This window comes from Lytechinus variegatus, chromosome 1 (assembly GCF_018143015.1).
Source record: "Lytechinus variegatus isolate NC3 chromosome 1, Lvar_3.0, whole genome shotgun sequence".
In the NCBI taxonomy this organism is placed as follows: Eukaryota; Metazoa; Echinodermata; class Echinoidea; order Temnopleuroida; family Toxopneustidae; genus Lytechinus; species Lytechinus variegatus.
In genome coordinates this window covers 28,514,057-28,531,454 of record NC_054740.1, presented here as the reverse complement: position 1 = coordinate 28,531,454, position 17,398 = coordinate 28,514,057, and the positions used below count along the sequence as shown (strand labels likewise).

Genomic DNA, 17,398 nt, shown 5'->3' with positions numbered 1-17,398 from the left:
GATTGAACAGGACTATAAGAGAGAGGCTCTGGCATTAGTTTACGTACACAAACTCCTACAAATATATCGATGTCATACAGAAAATCATGGATGGATACAACGATACTGTCCATACTAGCATTCGCATGAAACCCAAGGAGGTAAACATTGAGAATCAAATCCAGGCCTTAGACGCTTTATACGGAGTGCAAACAAGCAAGAGAACTAAACCAAGATCGCCCGTCAAAACATTTAAATTCAAGGTGGGGGACAAGGTCCGTGTCAATTAAAGCAAACAACGATTTGACAAAGGCTACAAGGCAAACTGGTCTGAGGAGATATTCACCATCAGAGAGAGAATATCAAGACCTATTGCTGTATATCGCATTATGGACTATAACGGTGATGTAATAAAGGGAACTTTTTACGAGCGGGAGTTACAGAGAGTATCAAAGTCCGATGATGGATTATATAAATTGGAAAAAAGTTTTAAAAACCCGTAAAAGGGGTGGTAAAAAGGAGTATCTTGTACGTTGGAAAGGTTATGGTAGCGATTTTGATAGCTGGGTACAGAGAATCGAAAAGTATTAAAAGTATATTGTTTACACCCGAATTATCATTTCGGTGGATGGGGAGCAAAGGAAAAGGTCGTATAGCATGGGTTCACAGTTTTACGTCACTTTACCAAGTAATAGTTCCCTGAGTTATTTTCCAGAAAATAAGACATGTCACTATACCACGAAATTACACAGACCACTTCCACAGAGCGAGGACTTCGAAGTTGGGCTTGCTGAAATCCAGTTTTTGCACAGCTGGTATAACCTGAAAGACGAGGAAAACTGGATAAAGCTGTACACCTTAGATGGAGAGTCCGGCTCCAATTTAGTTTTGACGCATATGTTAAAGGTACCAACGGGATATTATAACTCAGGAGATGACCTATGTGATACTATTAACTCTATACTTCCGGATGATATGCGTAGCAAGATCGGTTTCTACTACAAGAAACGATCCCGACGATGCTATATAGATATCAGAGAACGGGTTGAAGTCGCCATCTCTTGCTATTTAGCCCGACTGTTGGGATTTGACGGTGGATGTCGTTTAAGAGAAACGACAGAGAGCCCTCTACCGGTAGACGTTCATATGCACTTTCACACATTTTACGTCTATTCTGATATTGTACAATCACAACATGTGGGGGATGTAGCTGTACCATTACTAAGAACGGTTGCCGTTGTACCCAACAAACGACATGAAAATATCATAGAACATTATGCATCCCCACATTATGTTCCTCTGAAGATTCATCATTTTGAAACCATCGAGATTATATTAACCAATGAAACGGGGGAGGTTGTCCCATTTGAACGTGGGAAAGTCATTGTGAAACTACATTTTCGAGAGCGCTCATCTTCATTACCGTGAATATAGACAGCTTAATATCCGATAATGACACGCGTAAAAATTTTTGGTAGAATTATACACGATACCCCTCTCTATGTGAAACAGCACGGTATGGGAATCCCCGTTTTTAGAGGAGCACCAATGCAACGAGGTCATGGTCTCGGAAGTCTTGTCAGAGGATTGTTTAGAACGGCTACCCCACTCCTCAAAAGAGGTGCAGTGGCTCTGGGAAAAGAACACGGGATTGAATATCGTCCAGGATACAATGAGTGGACAACCCTTGAAAACGGTGGCCAAACGAAATGTTTCTCAGGCGGGAAAACGGCTGGTCGGAAAGGCTCTCAATGTAGCCAGAAAGAGGAAACAGGAAGGAGGTGGACGTGTATGTATCGTTAAAAAGAAACAGCGAAAGAGGAAACGTGTCATTCGAGGTCCGAAGTCCCGTGTGAAAAGACGTCGCCTGGATATTTTTGATTAAACCTTGTTTAAATTACTCTCCATCAACCATGGCCCTTCTTCATGAAAAAAGCGACATCTGTTGTAAGTCCAAATTGGATATATTTTCAGTCCCCTACACACAGATGAGTATTGTGAAGGGGCCATGGGTGGAATATCATCCAGTTAGTAACATTACCGATTTCGGCCCCATTGAATTTAATCTATCCGGAACGGCTGAGGAATACATAGATCTATCCCAAACTATGCTTCATGTATTAGCAAAAGTCGTCAATCCAGACAATACGGATCTCGCGGAGGATGCCCCGGTTGGACCAATAAATTTACTATTACCATCGATTTTCAGTCAGATAGATGTCAAACTGAATGAGACCCTCGTTTCACAGCCATCCAATACAAACGCTTATAGAGCGTTCATAGATGTTTTAACCCACTATGGCAACGATTCAATGTCATCCCAGTTGACCCAACACCTATTTTACAAGGATAATGCAGGAAAATTGGACGTAGTAAATCCTCTTCTCCCCCACCCCGAAGCAAACGAGGGTCTGAAGAAAAGACAAGAGTTTACCAGTCAGAGTAAAACTGTATCCCTTTTGGGTCCCTTGTATGGGGACATCTTCTTTCAAGAGAGACTTATGCTTCCAGGCGTGGATGTAAAAATCAAGCTCAACCGAAATAAAGATGCCTTCTGCCTGCTCACATCACACCCTACGTTGAAATACAAGATCGTCATTGAGAAAGCCATTCTATACATTAGGAAAGTAAAAGTCAACCCTTCTGTGATGTTGTCACATGCGAAATGTCTGGAAACTGCTCCAGCTAAGTACCCGATTAACAAAGTGGACGTACGTTCCTTTACCATACCCTCTGGAAATATGTCTATGAATAAAGATAATCTGTTTCTGGGTCAAATTCCAAACCGTATCATCATAGGCTTTGTGGATAATGATGCCTACAACGGAAACTATAGAAAAAACACATACAACTTCAAACATTATAATCTAAATTACATCTCCATCACAGTGGACGGAGAGCCGGTCCCCATGAGACCACTGCGTCCTTGTTTCGAAGAAGGAAAAAGCCAAAACTACATAGAGGCCTATAATACGCTATTCATGGGAACCAGTCGTCTCTTTTCAGATCGTGGGATAGCTATAAATAGGGAGGAGTATGCAAAAGGATACACACTTTACGCTTTCGATCTCACTCCCGATCTAAGCGATGGCTGTCATTTGAATCTGGTCAAGGAAGGAAATGTACGTCTTGAAGCGGGATTTGACGTTGCTCTACCCAATACCCTAAATTGTATTGTATACTCTGAATCTCAAGGGCTCATCCAGATTGATAGAAGTAGGAACGTCATATACGACTTCAAGGGTTGAAAAGGAAGCTTATCTGTTATCCTGCCCGGTCATGAACACCGTGCAGATTGATCACGTGCTCAAGACCCATCCTGCTACAAAGGATCACTTTAAAGGCGTCTTTTCGTTGGACAAGATACCCCGTGTTGTAACTGGAGATAAATACTGTTATGTTTCTAATAGTGATACGAGTGATAAACCAGGCTCCCATTGGCTCGCATTTTACTACGATGGAAATAGAGGAGAATTTTTTGACTTTTTTGGAAATCCACCCTCGTTTTACAGTCACCAATTTGAAGAATTTCTGGATGATTCAATCAAACACTGGGGGTTTAATAGAAAAAGATTGCAGGGGACATTTTCTACAGTGTGTGGGCAATACTGTATTTACTATTTGATTAAAAGATCGCAAGGGAAGAGATTAAGAGATATTCTGAATGTCTTTGGGACTGATACGAATAGAAATGATAACGAAGTGAACAGATGGTTTAATAGAAACTATAACTCATCATTCCCCACACACAACATCCGATTCACTCTTTCACAAATCGCTAGGAGTTTTGAAAATAAAGAAGTTGATCCTTGATTTGTTTCATTAAGATTACTATTAACATTTGTAAGTTATTTATTGTTAATATTAAACAGTCCTCTTAATTCCATATCCTGCTCTCTCTCTCTCTGTATTCGCTACTTCCTTTATCTATTTCCAATTCGGTTAGAAACTGTTGTATTAGACGGTATATAAATGTTAATTATTATTATTATATTACATTATATCTCCCCCTTTGTGAACATCTCTCTATCTCTCTCTCTCTCTCTCCCTCTCTATCTCTTCCTCTCTCTCTCTCTCTCTCTCCCTCTCTATCTCTTCCTCTCTCTCTCTCTCTCCCTCCCTCTCTCTCTCTCTATATATATATTTCTGTACGAATATATCACATTTATAATCATCACATCTAATACGTTTTTTAATGTATATAACATGACTCGTATAAAATGATAGAGAATAATGACATCTGATTTATTGTAATGTAATTGTATACTTTAATGATCAATAAAAATTTTACATTCAAACGATATCAATTTAATCAATGTCTATTTTCTTACAGTCTGTCTACGTCATTCTTATTATAGTGTGTAAATCTCATGTACAATGTCAGTGAATAATATGAAATCAGATTAACTTTATATTCGAAAAATTACATTTAGTAGCTGATAGAATGAAATTAAACAAACGTTCAAGAAAGGAATCGAGAATTGCAATATATACATTATTATGATAAAAAATGATCGGTGCTTCCACTTCGAAAAAATAATTTCCGGGAATCTTGTATTCTCTTAATCTCGAAAATACTATATTTAGTAATTGAACAAAATGAGAGAAATAATAACAGAACATAAACTTCAAGTTTAAAAGGTAGAAGCACTTAATAGAATATTATGTACATAACTAGTGATTTTCCATCTCAGAACAAGTGAACATGGTAAAAGTACATCTAAAGTATCATTTCGTCATTTAGTCATTTAGTCAATTGGCCATTTTCTCGTTTGCCACTCTGACCATATTAAGTTTTTCATCTGTATTTTACATTATACAACGATAAGAATATGGATTGATGTGATTAACCCGTAACAGTCTTAAAATAACTGAATATATACGCTGTAAATACATTCTTATATAATATTTAACTTTCAGGGCGACTGAAACCATTGCATTCCCTTAAAAATGTATCCACTTTTTCGATATGGGATCAATTGTTCTTCTCCTTTTTACACGTTCATGTTTAGAAGCATTAGCAGATCCACCAACTCGTTTGGCTACCTTTTCCGATTGATCTAAGAACCCTTCTTGCAATTCTTCGTTCTCTATCCCATCTAGTCGTTTCCAACGTTGTAGATCACTTCTTCTTTTTGGATTCGTCAAAAATGTTTCGGGAATATTCATTTCAGCGAGAAGACGCATAAATTGTTCGCTACCACCGGGCACATAACCTTTACGTTCACGGAAAATGTCATACATTAAATCACAGAGATTGCTTTCGCGGATAGGTCTACCGTCGATAACAACCTGTCCTGTCGATGTCCATCCGAAACTTGGATTCATCTTTAATTTCTCAATAAGTTGATGAGCTCGATTAGCGAAAATTTTAGGGATGTGATGTATAATTTCAAGTTCGACAGGATCCGACGCCTCATTTTCCTTCGGTGACGGAATGGACGATTCATCTGCGCTACCCTGACCTTGGTGAACATCATGAAGTTCGATGGGAACGGGTTTCTTTGCATTGTCCGTTGCCTTTAGGAATGTTTGCAAATATTGCGAATACATATTTGCCTTGTCATGAACGGTCAAGTCCTTTCTTTCTAGAATGCTACGCATCTTCTCGTCGAGTTCATCTAGCCTGTGCTGGTTAGGCGAAGACGGGTTCTGGTGGATGGATTGCAGTATGCTCGGGGTACAAGAACCATTTTACGGGTATGTTCCATACTGACGATCACTTCTTGCCAGAAAAGGCGTTGGCAATTGCTCCCACAGCGGGGACAACGATTCTCAATAGGGGAAGGAGAAAACCACCGCGTTGGTTGAGGAGTTTTTTTCCCTCCTTGAGTGAGGTCCTACGATCCGACAGCTTTCTCAGTGTGTGTTTATGTTTAACGAGTGAACGTTTGTGAGAAGGAGAAAGTGCAATGTTCCCATTCACAACATTAACTATGCATTCACATATAGCATCGACGAATCCTTTATCGGCTGTTTGTAGCAATGCCTTTCTCTGTTTGGGGCTACAGTGAGCCAAGGTCTTTAGAAGAACAGCGTGTGTGTTGATCCGGCGGGACATTTTTTTGAAGTAATGGGCGGACGGTTCAGAAGTGATCCTTTATACCTTCGGGAGGTAACTATATTGAGTTTCCCCCGGAAATATATTTGATCGAAATTCCTCTAGAGTGTCCGGTTTTAGGTCGATGAAAAGGTAACCGTATTTATCGTGGGTAGCATCTGCATATGCCTCTTGAAAAAATCGGGTTCGGCCTGGATACATCTGTTTGGCTAAACAACTTATTTGCATTTTGTCCCGACAGTTTTTGAACAAACAATAGTATTGGGTATTAAGGGAAATAGCTCTAGATTCCTTTCCTTTATGGAATAAATTCTGAGTAATATAAATTACGCTGACGTTTCTGTGATGGCACCCCTTCGTAAACAACGCAGCAACTTTTTTACTATCACCCGCAACATCCATCAGATCATCAATTACAAAGAGTGTCGGTTTTCCATCATAGGTATATTTGTAAAAGTCCATGGGCAAATTTTCATGGAATTCTATGTTTGGAATAGTATTCATCATCGCGGAATATTCTTTTTGAAATTCACCATAAAACCATATTATTTTCTTCGGTGTTTTATCAAACATGGAGGGTATATGTTTCAACAACCTCTTCACGAATACAGTTTTACCCGAAAAGGTCGGACCAACCACACACATGGTGAATGGATGTCTCAATCGAACATCCATGGTATGATAAGTAAGTAAAGAATTACGAATAATATCAAAACAGTAAAAAAAATATTTTAAAAACACAACATCGATACAGTCGTAAGTGAATGTAGCATAGGTTAATTTTAGGTTATAAGAGATGTAGATTTATATACTTTATATTATTACAATACTTTATATTATTACAATACAATACGATTTAATAAGCTTATTCTCGTAACAATAGCAGAACGTGAAAATACGGTATCGTCCAGTCAATGGAAGACGAACTAATGAAACTCTCTTCAAGGTTAGTCGAATTTAAATACGGCCACTGTATTGCAGTAGGGTCACCGTCTCTGTTCCAAATCAACACATCCAAAGAAAAACTTACAACGATAGCAATTACCATGAGAATGGTAACAATTAAATTCATACGAAAACTATTCTGAGGAATACGACTGACAAAGTCATGTCCTATTTTAAAGAGAGGCGTGTAATCCATCTTATAAGGGTTTAACGATCCTCTTCTTTCAAAGGTTTAATGATAAATGAATCTGGAGGTATTGTGTTCCGAAATAAATACCATTCGTGTAAAGTATACATTCATTCTATGTCTTGGTGCCCATAGGGTAATGTTTTTGTACCATCCCCGACTCGAACCCTCTTTGTAAACACTACCCGGTAGTCCTTTTTACGTTGGACCGTATGAATGGTTTTGTTTTCAACATCCCTTACGATTTTGGATTCATGGATAGTACGGGTTTCATTCTCAATACTTTGGATCATTTCCTTCAACGTTTCATGATTTATTACAAGGGAGTTTGCATCGTTTAAAGTAAACCCGCGAACCTTGCAAACGGTATTCCCCTTGTTTGTCTTGTAGCTATAGTTTTTAGGACCTCCACAAACCCACGTTTCAATATATTCCTCGTTAGTAGGATCAATCTCATTCGTTAAGTCACCTAGATAGTCCCCTGTTTTTGGATCTGAGGGTTCGAGCGACGGATCCGTCCTAAACACTACACTATCGGTATCATAGTACAACACCCTATCATCCAACTTCTCAAGGACAGAATATAGTTTCAACCTCGCCATCGCTGTGGTGAACGTAGCGATAATAATATTGGTGTTAACATTCTGATCGACAAAACCCTCCGCCCGAGAAAAGTTAAGTTGTAGTAACTCATTCAAGATGAGAATATCTTGTACAATTACGGAATCATCATTCAATTGTTTAAGTAATTCCTCGGGGGATTCTACGTATACTGTCTGACGTAGATTATCTCTCTGGGCAAATTTACCCCAGAGTACATTAATTATTAACTTCGAGATTGCACGAAGTCCAGGGTTTTTTTCTATTTTCTTGGGGTCTAGCAGGATACCCTCGTGTTCATAGTAATCCTTTATGTACTCTTTTTGTTCCGAGGGTGTTGTGACATTCACAGGATATCCCGATGATTCCTGTTTTAGTTTCATAAACGCATCTATATATTTCGTAAATAGACCACCCGCTTGAATCAATTCGTCATACTGTGCGTAGCGATCAAACTGCCACACCTCTGTTATGTTTAAGCTATGATACCCCTTTTCCATGGCTTTCTTTATCTCTTCTGACACCCATACGCCTTTCAGCTTGCGCTCAGCGTTTGAATGGGTACACTTGCCCTGATTAAGTGATTCAGCGCACGCAGCACAAAGGGGAAAGGTGAGCTTGCCTGCGGACCGATATGGCAGCACCGGATGATACAGGTTTTTTGGAGGTGTAATATCACACTGCACTAGCCCGAAGATTTGGTCAACCGGGGGAAAATCCGAATGGAGAATCCGCGGGTGCCCTACTGGATATTTCCCAAACTTGTTAATGTAGGGGTAGAGGCTTGTGAAATCATAATATAGTATTTTCTCGTCCGGTTTCGCTTTGTAAAATAAAACACAACCGTCCGTACGACCTCCAAAAAACGAATCGCGGGGGTTCAAAGGATTTCTGAGAGTTTCCTTGAGATGCTGGATATGAGGGGCGATCTGCTCACTTTCCCTTTCTCTGTCCCAATCGTGTTCCCAGATGAAGTTGACATGATACCCTCCATCCCTTAGAAGTTGGAGACGATGTAACGTATCATTGTACAACACTCCCATCTTTTTGTCACACCGCGGATTGAGGGTGTCCGGTTTGAAACACATTTCACATCCGTGAAAATAGCATCCAAGGAATTCAAAGACATACTTCTCACCCCCGCGTTCTCCATACCCGTCGACATATCGACCGTGCACTTTGCGCTCCCCGCCGTTTAATGCATGTCTAATTTCTATTTCTTTCTCTCTTGACATATGGGTCAACCATTCTACACTCTTGATTGAATAGCGCTTAGGATTGGCGTACCCCTCTTGTGGAATGAGCGCGATCGTGTCGGGCCTTAGGTAGTTGGTCCTAAAGAGTAAGTTACATGCGCTGGGTAGCGTGAGGGTGCGGAGGAAGGGATCGATACCGGTTTCATTCGTCTTGGTTTTTGTGATCTCTTTGAAATGGTTCCTGAATATTTTACAACTCTGGTGTAATATTTGGACATCGCTTTCGCAATATTCTCTCAGTTCTTTTTGGAAATCAAAAATGTAGTCAGGGGGCAGGCTGTCATACCATTCGTTGAAATCTTGTAATACAGTCTTCATCATTGAACTTGTACCGTAGTACTTTTTAGCTGGTAGGGGCCCTACATAGTTCTCATTCTCCTCTGTGTTGAAGAGATGGGGGAAGAATCCCTTCTTTAATTCTTTGATTCCGAAAGTTTTGGGTAGTTTGGCTAGTCCCATTTGAAAAAAATTGAGACTATCCTTCACAACAATCTTGGGATCTTTAGTTCTTAGGCTCAAAATTTTACCCCCATTCATGATTACTTCAGGGACAATCCCCTTGGTGACAAGGTGATTTAGTAAAAAGTACGAATCATATGCTTTACTAATATGGGCAATGGCTATATCCCCATCGTGAGCTGGGGAAAATAACCATTCGGAAAAGTCGCGAAGTGTGTCTTTACCTTCAAAAGTGATACCGGCCCTACCATCCAGACACCCTTCGCAACCTGTTTCAGGGGAAGTAAGTCCGTCCATACAATTGGTGCATTCCCAAGTTGCATGGACTAAATTGGGAACGTGGGAACCAGTGTTTTGCGTACATTCAAAATCAAAAAAGATATACCATTTACTATCGGGTAAATCTTCCTTCCCTTCTTCCGATTCATTTTCCTTCTTCTTCTTCTTTTCCTTTTCCTTTTCTTTTTCTTTTTCTTTTTTTCCTCCATTTGTTCTTTTTCTTCTTCTGTTGGGACATAATAGGGGCTCTCTTTAGGCACTTTCATGTAACACTCATGAGTTGGACCATCTACATAGGCTTTACACGTTCGACAGAATATTTGTGAGCAATCGTGTTCTCCGATACGACCGTGGTAACTATCTTTGTCAAAAACGCGCTCGCATTTTTTGCATTTTTTTCTTGTTTTACAGGCTATAGAGTCTTTGAATACTGTAATACTATGTAACTGAAAACAGCGTTCGGTCAGAAACGTCATATTACATTTGGAACACACGCGGGGAGAACGCTTTGTTTGATCGCTACGGTCACACTTATCCGAATAGCAATCGGGGCATGTTACAGAACATTCATGATGACGGGGATCATTGAATATGTTCAAGCATTTACTGCAATAATTCTTGGCACATAAAAATGCTGACATGTTTTTTATTACATTGTAATGCGATGATTCCGTCAGATACAGATATAATGTCTTGGGGGCGGAGGGTCCTGCGTATATCTTACAATGCTTTTGCCTACCTCTGTAAATCACAAGTCTATAATCAGGATGGAGTACTTCCTGAAATTTTGCATAGTGGGAGGAATCAACTTCCCCTACTGTAACACCCGCTAGCTCGTGAAGTTCCGCGGCTTCTTTTCGTAAACCCTCTGTGGGTTTTCGATCCGTCCGCGCCCAAAGTTTGCATCTATTATTCCCGTTTACAAAATATCTGGCGATCACTATCGCATTTGCAAAGCATGTTTTTTCTTCTTTGGAGGAGGGCACGGTGATAATTGATCTTTTCCGAATCGATGCCTCGGCATCGGACAGCCCGTCCATTTTTCGGGTATAACCACCTACGGGGTTGATTACATGGTGAAACCTGATTGTAAAACCAGGTTTCAATATAAATTCCTGATTGCTGTTTAATACGCGCTCTATACGTTCAAGAATCGCGCTAATGTCAAAGTGTTTCACCATTGCCCACGGAAAACCAATAGGTATATTCAAATGTTCAGATACTAGAACTAAACGAACATAGTCCCTCTCCGAAGTACCATTCAAGAGATTATTTTTCAGCTGATTGAGGGAGGCTTCAATATATCGGAGAAGATCTTGAACCGAGGTACAATTTTCCAAATTTCCTGCAAAGTCGTACCACGTTTCACGAACCCCGAATCTTTTGGAAAATTTAGAATTAACGTATTTCCACCTCGACTCGTCTGCATTTTCATCTGGACAGGGAGGAATGGGACGATCCCTAATTGTTTCATTGGATGAGTTATTATTTTCAAAGTCATTGTTATTTTCTACATTCATCGACTTTGCGTTATCGATATTTCCCTTTGATTTTTTTTTCTTTAATTTCTTATTTATACGCATCCCACCCATTTGCCTATTTTTACTACCCCTTTGCATTTCATCCCTTTCTTCTTCGTCCGAGGAAAAATAGTAATTGACATGGGGTGGTGGTGGATATCTCGATTGATAACTAGTCCCGGGGCCCTCATGATGAGAAGGGGCTGGTATATCCCACTCATCTCCTGATACATGATTACTCCCAGGGTCTTCTTGAGGGGAAGGAGGTGGGGTAGTCGGTTCTCCTACCTCCATATTTGCAACGTTGGAGTTTTCCCTTTGATTTTCTAAGATTATTGGTGGATCAATAGCAACACGCCTACGTCTGGTTCTACTTAGACGGTTGAATTTAATTTTTCTCCCACCCTTCGACTTTGACTTTCCTCTACCATCCTTTAAAATATTTTTTGAACTGTAACTGATTCGCAACTTAGTCTGTTTCAGATGTATTGCAGCCCTTTGAATATCATCCCACCCTTCATCGTCCGATGAAAAAGAATAGTTGATACGGGATGGTGGTGAATATTTCGATACATAAGTACTTCCAGGACCTTCGTGATGAGAAGGGGCTGGAGTATCGTCAACGTGGAGGGGGATACCCTGTTCGTTAATCTCTGTATTCTGGAAATTTGAATATTCCCGTTGGTTTTCTATGATTTTTGGTGAATCGATTACAAGACGCCTACGCTTCGTTGGATGATTGGAATTACGTTTACTTTTTCCAGTAGAATTTGAACTTTTAGATTTTGAAACGCGCGCAGTGATGCGTTGTCGCTTTCGACCTTTGCCTGGCTTACGATTCGGAATGACAAAATCATCATCATCGGACCATTTCTCGCCTAAAGAAGCAGCATGAACTTCGGAACTAACGGGGTTGACCCTACTTTCCACATCTCTTACTTCCCTATTAGAGTTCGTTACGCTACGTTCACTTACCGTCGGTGTCGATGTGTCATCTTGCGATGGATGTTGCGGAAAACCTTGAACGATTTCTCGAACCCTGTCGACTGTCCCATCAACTATAGGTGCAATTTGGGAGAGAGAAAAGTTGTACAGGTTTGTGAGTACATTCTCGAGATTTTCTCGAAGTTTGCTGCTGCGTTGCGAAGATGGTGCATCCATGATTGTGAACTAACTACAGCGATAGGTTGCAATGGTTTCAGTCACCCATGTTTCAACCAGCTCGAAAGCTGGAGATGTTCATGACTAAACGGATTGATTTTAGGCATTTTATACCTTTTTTTATTTTCTCACCTCTTACCCTTAATCGATATTGTATTTGTTCTTTAACTAATTCTACCTTTGTACAGAAACCAAAAATAGGTACTTATTGGATAGGTCAATTTGATCTCTACAAGCTTATTTTCCTCCCTCCTTCCGTTAATGGTTGATTTTAGACATTTTATACTTTTTTAAAATTTTTCTTACCTCTTAGCGTTAATCGATATTGTATTTGTTCTTTAACTTATTGGATAGGTCAATTTGATCTCTACAAGCTTATTTTCCTCCCTCCTTCCGTTAATGATTGATTTTAGACATTTTATACTTTTTTTTTATTTTCTTACCTCTTAGCGTTAATCGATATTGTATTTGTTCTTTAACTTATTGGATAGGTCGATTTGATCTCTACAAGCTTATTTCCCTCCCTCCTTCCGTTAATGATTGATTTTAGACATTTTATACTTTTTTTTTATTTTCTTACCTCTTAGCGTTAATCGATATTGTATTTGTTCTTTAACTTATTGGATAGGTCGATTTGATCTCTACAAGCTTATTTCCCTCCCTCCTTCCGTTAATCAACATTTTATTTGAGGTCTATATGGTTTTTCTTGAACCCCGTATCTTAAACAAATCAAATACGCGTATTTGCTGAACAGATCGCCCTAAAACCTTTACAAGGTTTTGTCAAAGTCAAATCAATTATTTACTTTGTCATCTTACATTTTCCTTTGGCTGCTCTCTGGATGTTTGGGCTTTCTTTGCACACTGCTCTGAACTCGTCCAAAGTCAAAGTCACGCCCTTCCTGGTCGGTAAGTGTTCTTTGCCTTTTTCAAAGTATTCTCTCACATCCACGTACACCTGCTTACGAAATGTCTTTGCGACGAGGTATTTAGGCCTATCCTCCTTCATGCTGATTGGACATTTGAAAAGTACTTCTGAACCTTCGTCACCGTCACTTCTTTCAGTTTTTCCACTCCACGTACGGGATTCTACCCTGTCTCTACCAAACTGACGATGGTTGGATGGTTTCATCTTTAACTCCACCCCTTCTTTCTGAGGTTCTTTCTGATTTTTGTAATGCTCCATATCCCCGTATCCCAGTTCATCGGCGACATACAACGGGTTCTCACTATATACAACATCCGAATCGTGTCTATCTTCTGCTCCTCCCCCTCCTCTCCTTTCAGGGGGTGACGGTATGGATGTTTCGTAGATGCTGTTATAATACCCAGCCATGATTCCTTTTCTCCCTCGATTGCTGTAGTCCCTCGCTTCGTAGGATACGTTGCCGTGTTCAATGAAACAAGACCGTGTTCCCCTCGTTTTATACCTTTCCTTTTTCTTTTTTAAACCTTGTTTTTTATACTCCGTCCCATTTCCATCATGTCCCTGCTCGTCCTGACTTGTCGACCCACCCCTTTCGCAATAGTGTCGCAATCCTATGACGTCAGCCATGACGTCACTTCGTGACGTCAGGCTAGTGGGCGTGGCTTCATGACGTCACTTCGTGACGTCAGGCTAGGGGGCGTGGCTTCATGACGTCACTTCGTGACGTCAGGCTAGGGGGCGTGGCTTCATGACGTCACTTCGTGACGTCATCGTCCATAAATGGACGATGACGTCATGACCCTATAGACATCCCTATACTACTCGCGTACTCTGTACTCGTCATCGTGTACTGGGTACTCTGTACTTTTCATCGTGCATCTCGGTACTCTGTACTCGTCATCATGCATCGCGTACTCTGTACTCGTCATCATGCATCGCGTACTGGGTACTCTGTACTTTTCATCGTGCATCTCGGTACTCTGTACTCGTCATCATGCATCGCGTACTCTGTACTCGTCATCATGCATCTCGGTACTCTGTACTCGTCATCATGCATCTCGGTACTCTGTACTCATCACCGTGCATCGCGTACTCGGTACTCTGTACTTTTCATCGTACATCTCGGTACTCTGTACTCGTCATCATGCATCGCGTACTCTGTACTCGTCATCATGCATCTCGGTACTCTGTACTCATCACCGTGCATCGCGTACTCAGTACTCCAAACCAGCGAACACTGGGCACCATCTACCAAACGTCCTGTCCATCTGAGATGACTTCATAGCTGCTTTCTTACATTCAATCCCGGATAGGGAACGAATTTAAGCAGTCTTCACCATGTTTTCTTCAATGCTTTCTTACATTCAATCCTGGATAGGGAACGAATTTAAGCAGTCTTCACCATGTTTTCTTCAATGCTTTCTTACATTCAATCCTGGATAGGGAACGAATTTAAGCAGTCTTCACCATGTTTTCTTCAATGCTTTCTTACATTCAATCCTGGATAGGGAACGAATTTAAGCAGTCTTCACCATGTTTGCTTCAATGTTTCTTCAAGTCTTCGACAGCATGGAACCCCTCTTGATGTTTTAACTCCTACCCCCCCCCCCCTCCTTCTCTCTCATTCTTCCAAGTTATTCATGCACACATACAATTATTAATAACTTGAATTTTGGTAGTGTGTTAATTCTTATAAAATTATTTTTAAATATTTAATCAGAACATTACTTGATTGTAATGCAACGAGTTAGAATGGTTGGAATGTTAAGTTTTATGTCTTGTTATGGACCAGGTTGAACATAGAAAGTTGTTGGTATAAAAAGGACTTTGTTAGTCTAATATTTGGGAGATAAAATCTCGAGGCCAGATATTACTAGGAGATGTAGTGGCAGGAAATAGGCCGGGGTGGAGAGACCTTGGAATGGCCATTGAAGTGGCGCGATGGGTTGGAAACAGGAAAGTTAGGATGATTTTATTATTAGGAGAAAAGGATTTGATATCTAGATGCAGGCATTAGATATGTTTAGCAAGTGATGGTGTAGAAACAAAGACACCTTTATACCAACTAGGAATGTTGTTCGGAAGACCGTAGAGAATATAGAATAGGCCTACTCGCAGCAAGGTTATGGAAATGATGAAATTTGATAGAAATATTTACGAAATTCACACTTTTCAAACATAAAACCAAATTCTCTATTTTGTAGAATTTAAGATAATTTATTCAAAGAGTGATGAAGTGAGAAGAAACGTCTCTTCATTTAATTTACAGTGTAGGTTTATTAAATGTTCGGTGAATATTTAATCATTTTGTAGTCAGACGTCAGCCATGTAACCTAGGACAGTGAACATTTAATTGTTGAAATAAGACGTCAGCCATGTAACCTAGGAATTAGTTTTAAGCATGTAAATATGTCAATACTGTATATAAACGTTTGCTAAAATGCCACTTTTACTTTCCATGAATTTACAAGAGTTTGAATTGTTAAAGTTATTTGTTATTAATAAATGTTTTAGATCGGGTATAACTCGAATTTATAGTTTCCAAATGAGAAATTACTTAGACCTGGTTTAGTTGCACGAATGTCTGATTAGATCGAGTAGTGATCAGTGATCGTTGATGTGAATCATGGAATTTTAGTAGTCTTAAGTCTTAGTAATTTATAGATAGAGTGTTCGTATATTTCGAACAAACGTCCCCGTCATCGACCCTCGACTTAATCACCATGCTATCCGTGAGACAGAATGTCGTTAGAAGTCTGGACGAACATGATGTATGCTGGGCATCTGTGGTTTGCTACTGGAAATGTTCTTGGATGATTGTTGATGTGCTTGTTGTGTGCTCGAGACTGTCATGAGTGATTGAAGTGCTGTTGTTGTATTGACCAAAGTTACAACGAGCGACCTCTGTGCATGTGCAATGGCTAATTAATGTGCACATCGTAACATGTGTCAACTCTTTGTAATTTGGTTGTGTGTACTGCAATGTCGTATGCATACTGAACAATGTGAATGTTCGAAGTGAGTGAAGTAGATCGGGAGTACCTTTAGAATCCAATGTCATGAATCGATTACAAGAGCAACCTCCTATTCCTAATTGTTGCTGCCGTTGTGCAATGATAGCAATTTTGTCGCCCTCTACGTTCGTGAACGAATAAATAGGGAGATGGATAAAGGATAGGGGGGGGGGGATAGCCCCGTAAGGAGTACGGGTACACGACTTGTCCAATATGGTTGATGCCCGGGGGTTGATGTATAAGAGAGAGTGGCAGCAATATTAGATGTATAATGAGAGGACTTATAAAGGGAAGATTTATGAAGGGATCAATGAGGGGGCGCGTGATGGAGGACATGTGCAAAGGTATATAATCATGTTGATGATGTTTATGTTTTGGTTAAGGAATGATATACGTTGATATGTATACAGGGATACTGGGAGATTTTTATGTTATGGATATGAATACTTATACTTGGATACTATTGGATACATGGATACTTGGATACGTGGATACATGGATACTTGGATACTATTGGATACATGGATACTATTGGATACATGGATACTTGGATACTATTGGATACATGGATACTTGGATACGTGGATACGCGGATACGCGGATACGTGGATACTTGGATACTATTGGATACATGGATACTTGGATACGTGGATACGCGGATACGTGGATACGTGGATACTTGGATACTATTGGATACATGGATACTTGGATACTATTGGATACATGGATACGTGGATACGTGGATACGCGGATACGTGGATACGTGGATACTTGGATACTATTGGATACATGGATACTTGGATACGTGGATACGTGGATACGCGGATACGTGGATACTTGGATACTATTGGATACATGGATACGTGGATACGCGGATACGTGGATACTTGGATACTATTGGATACATGGATACTTGGATACGCGGATACGTGGATACTTGGATACTATTGGATACATGGATACTTGGATACGTGGATACGTGGATACGCGGATACGTGGATACTTGGAT

General features: G+C 40.1%; 2 protein-coding genes and 1 long non-coding RNA gene across 4 annotated transcripts; 1 reads left to right on the top strand and 2 right to left on the bottom strand.

The window, feature by feature from the left end:
• Positions 1-1,892: 1,892 nt before the first annotated feature.
• Positions 1,893-3,227, top strand: LOC121430130 (uncharacterized protein F54H12.2-like). The gene has a single exon (XM_041627412.1). It carries the CDS (start codon positions 1,893-1,895, stop codon positions 3,225-3,227), a length of 1,335 nt encoding a protein of 444 aa, XP_041483346.1.
• A 4,032-nt stretch (positions 3,228-7,259) lies between these two features.
• On the bottom strand, positions 7,260-14,188 carry LOC121410525. Of its 2 annotated transcripts, none has more exons than XM_041602678.1 (2): positions 13,254-14,141; positions 7,260-12,344 (listed from the first exon to the last, which is right to left on the bottom strand). In XM_041602678.1, exon 2 carries the CDS (start codon positions 9,782-9,784, stop codon positions 7,283-7,285), a length of 2,502 nt encoding a protein of 833 aa, XP_041458612.1. In that variant the 5' UTR covers positions 9,785-12,344; positions 13,254-14,141; the 3' UTR covers positions 7,260-7,282. The 2 variants fall into 2 exon arrangements, with proteins under 2 accessions (XP_041458612.1, XP_041458620.1); XM_041602686.1 differs by having other exon boundaries at positions 9,971-12,344; positions 13,254-14,188.
• A 469-nt stretch (positions 14,189-14,657) lies between these two features.
• On the bottom strand, positions 14,658-16,404 carry LOC121410518. Its single transcript, XR_005969352.1, has 2 exons — positions 15,758-16,404; positions 14,658-15,708 (listed from the first exon to the last, which is right to left on the bottom strand). It is a non-coding gene; the product is annotated as an uncharacterized LOC121410518 (long non-coding RNA).
• Positions 16,405-17,398: the final 994 nt, after the last annotated feature.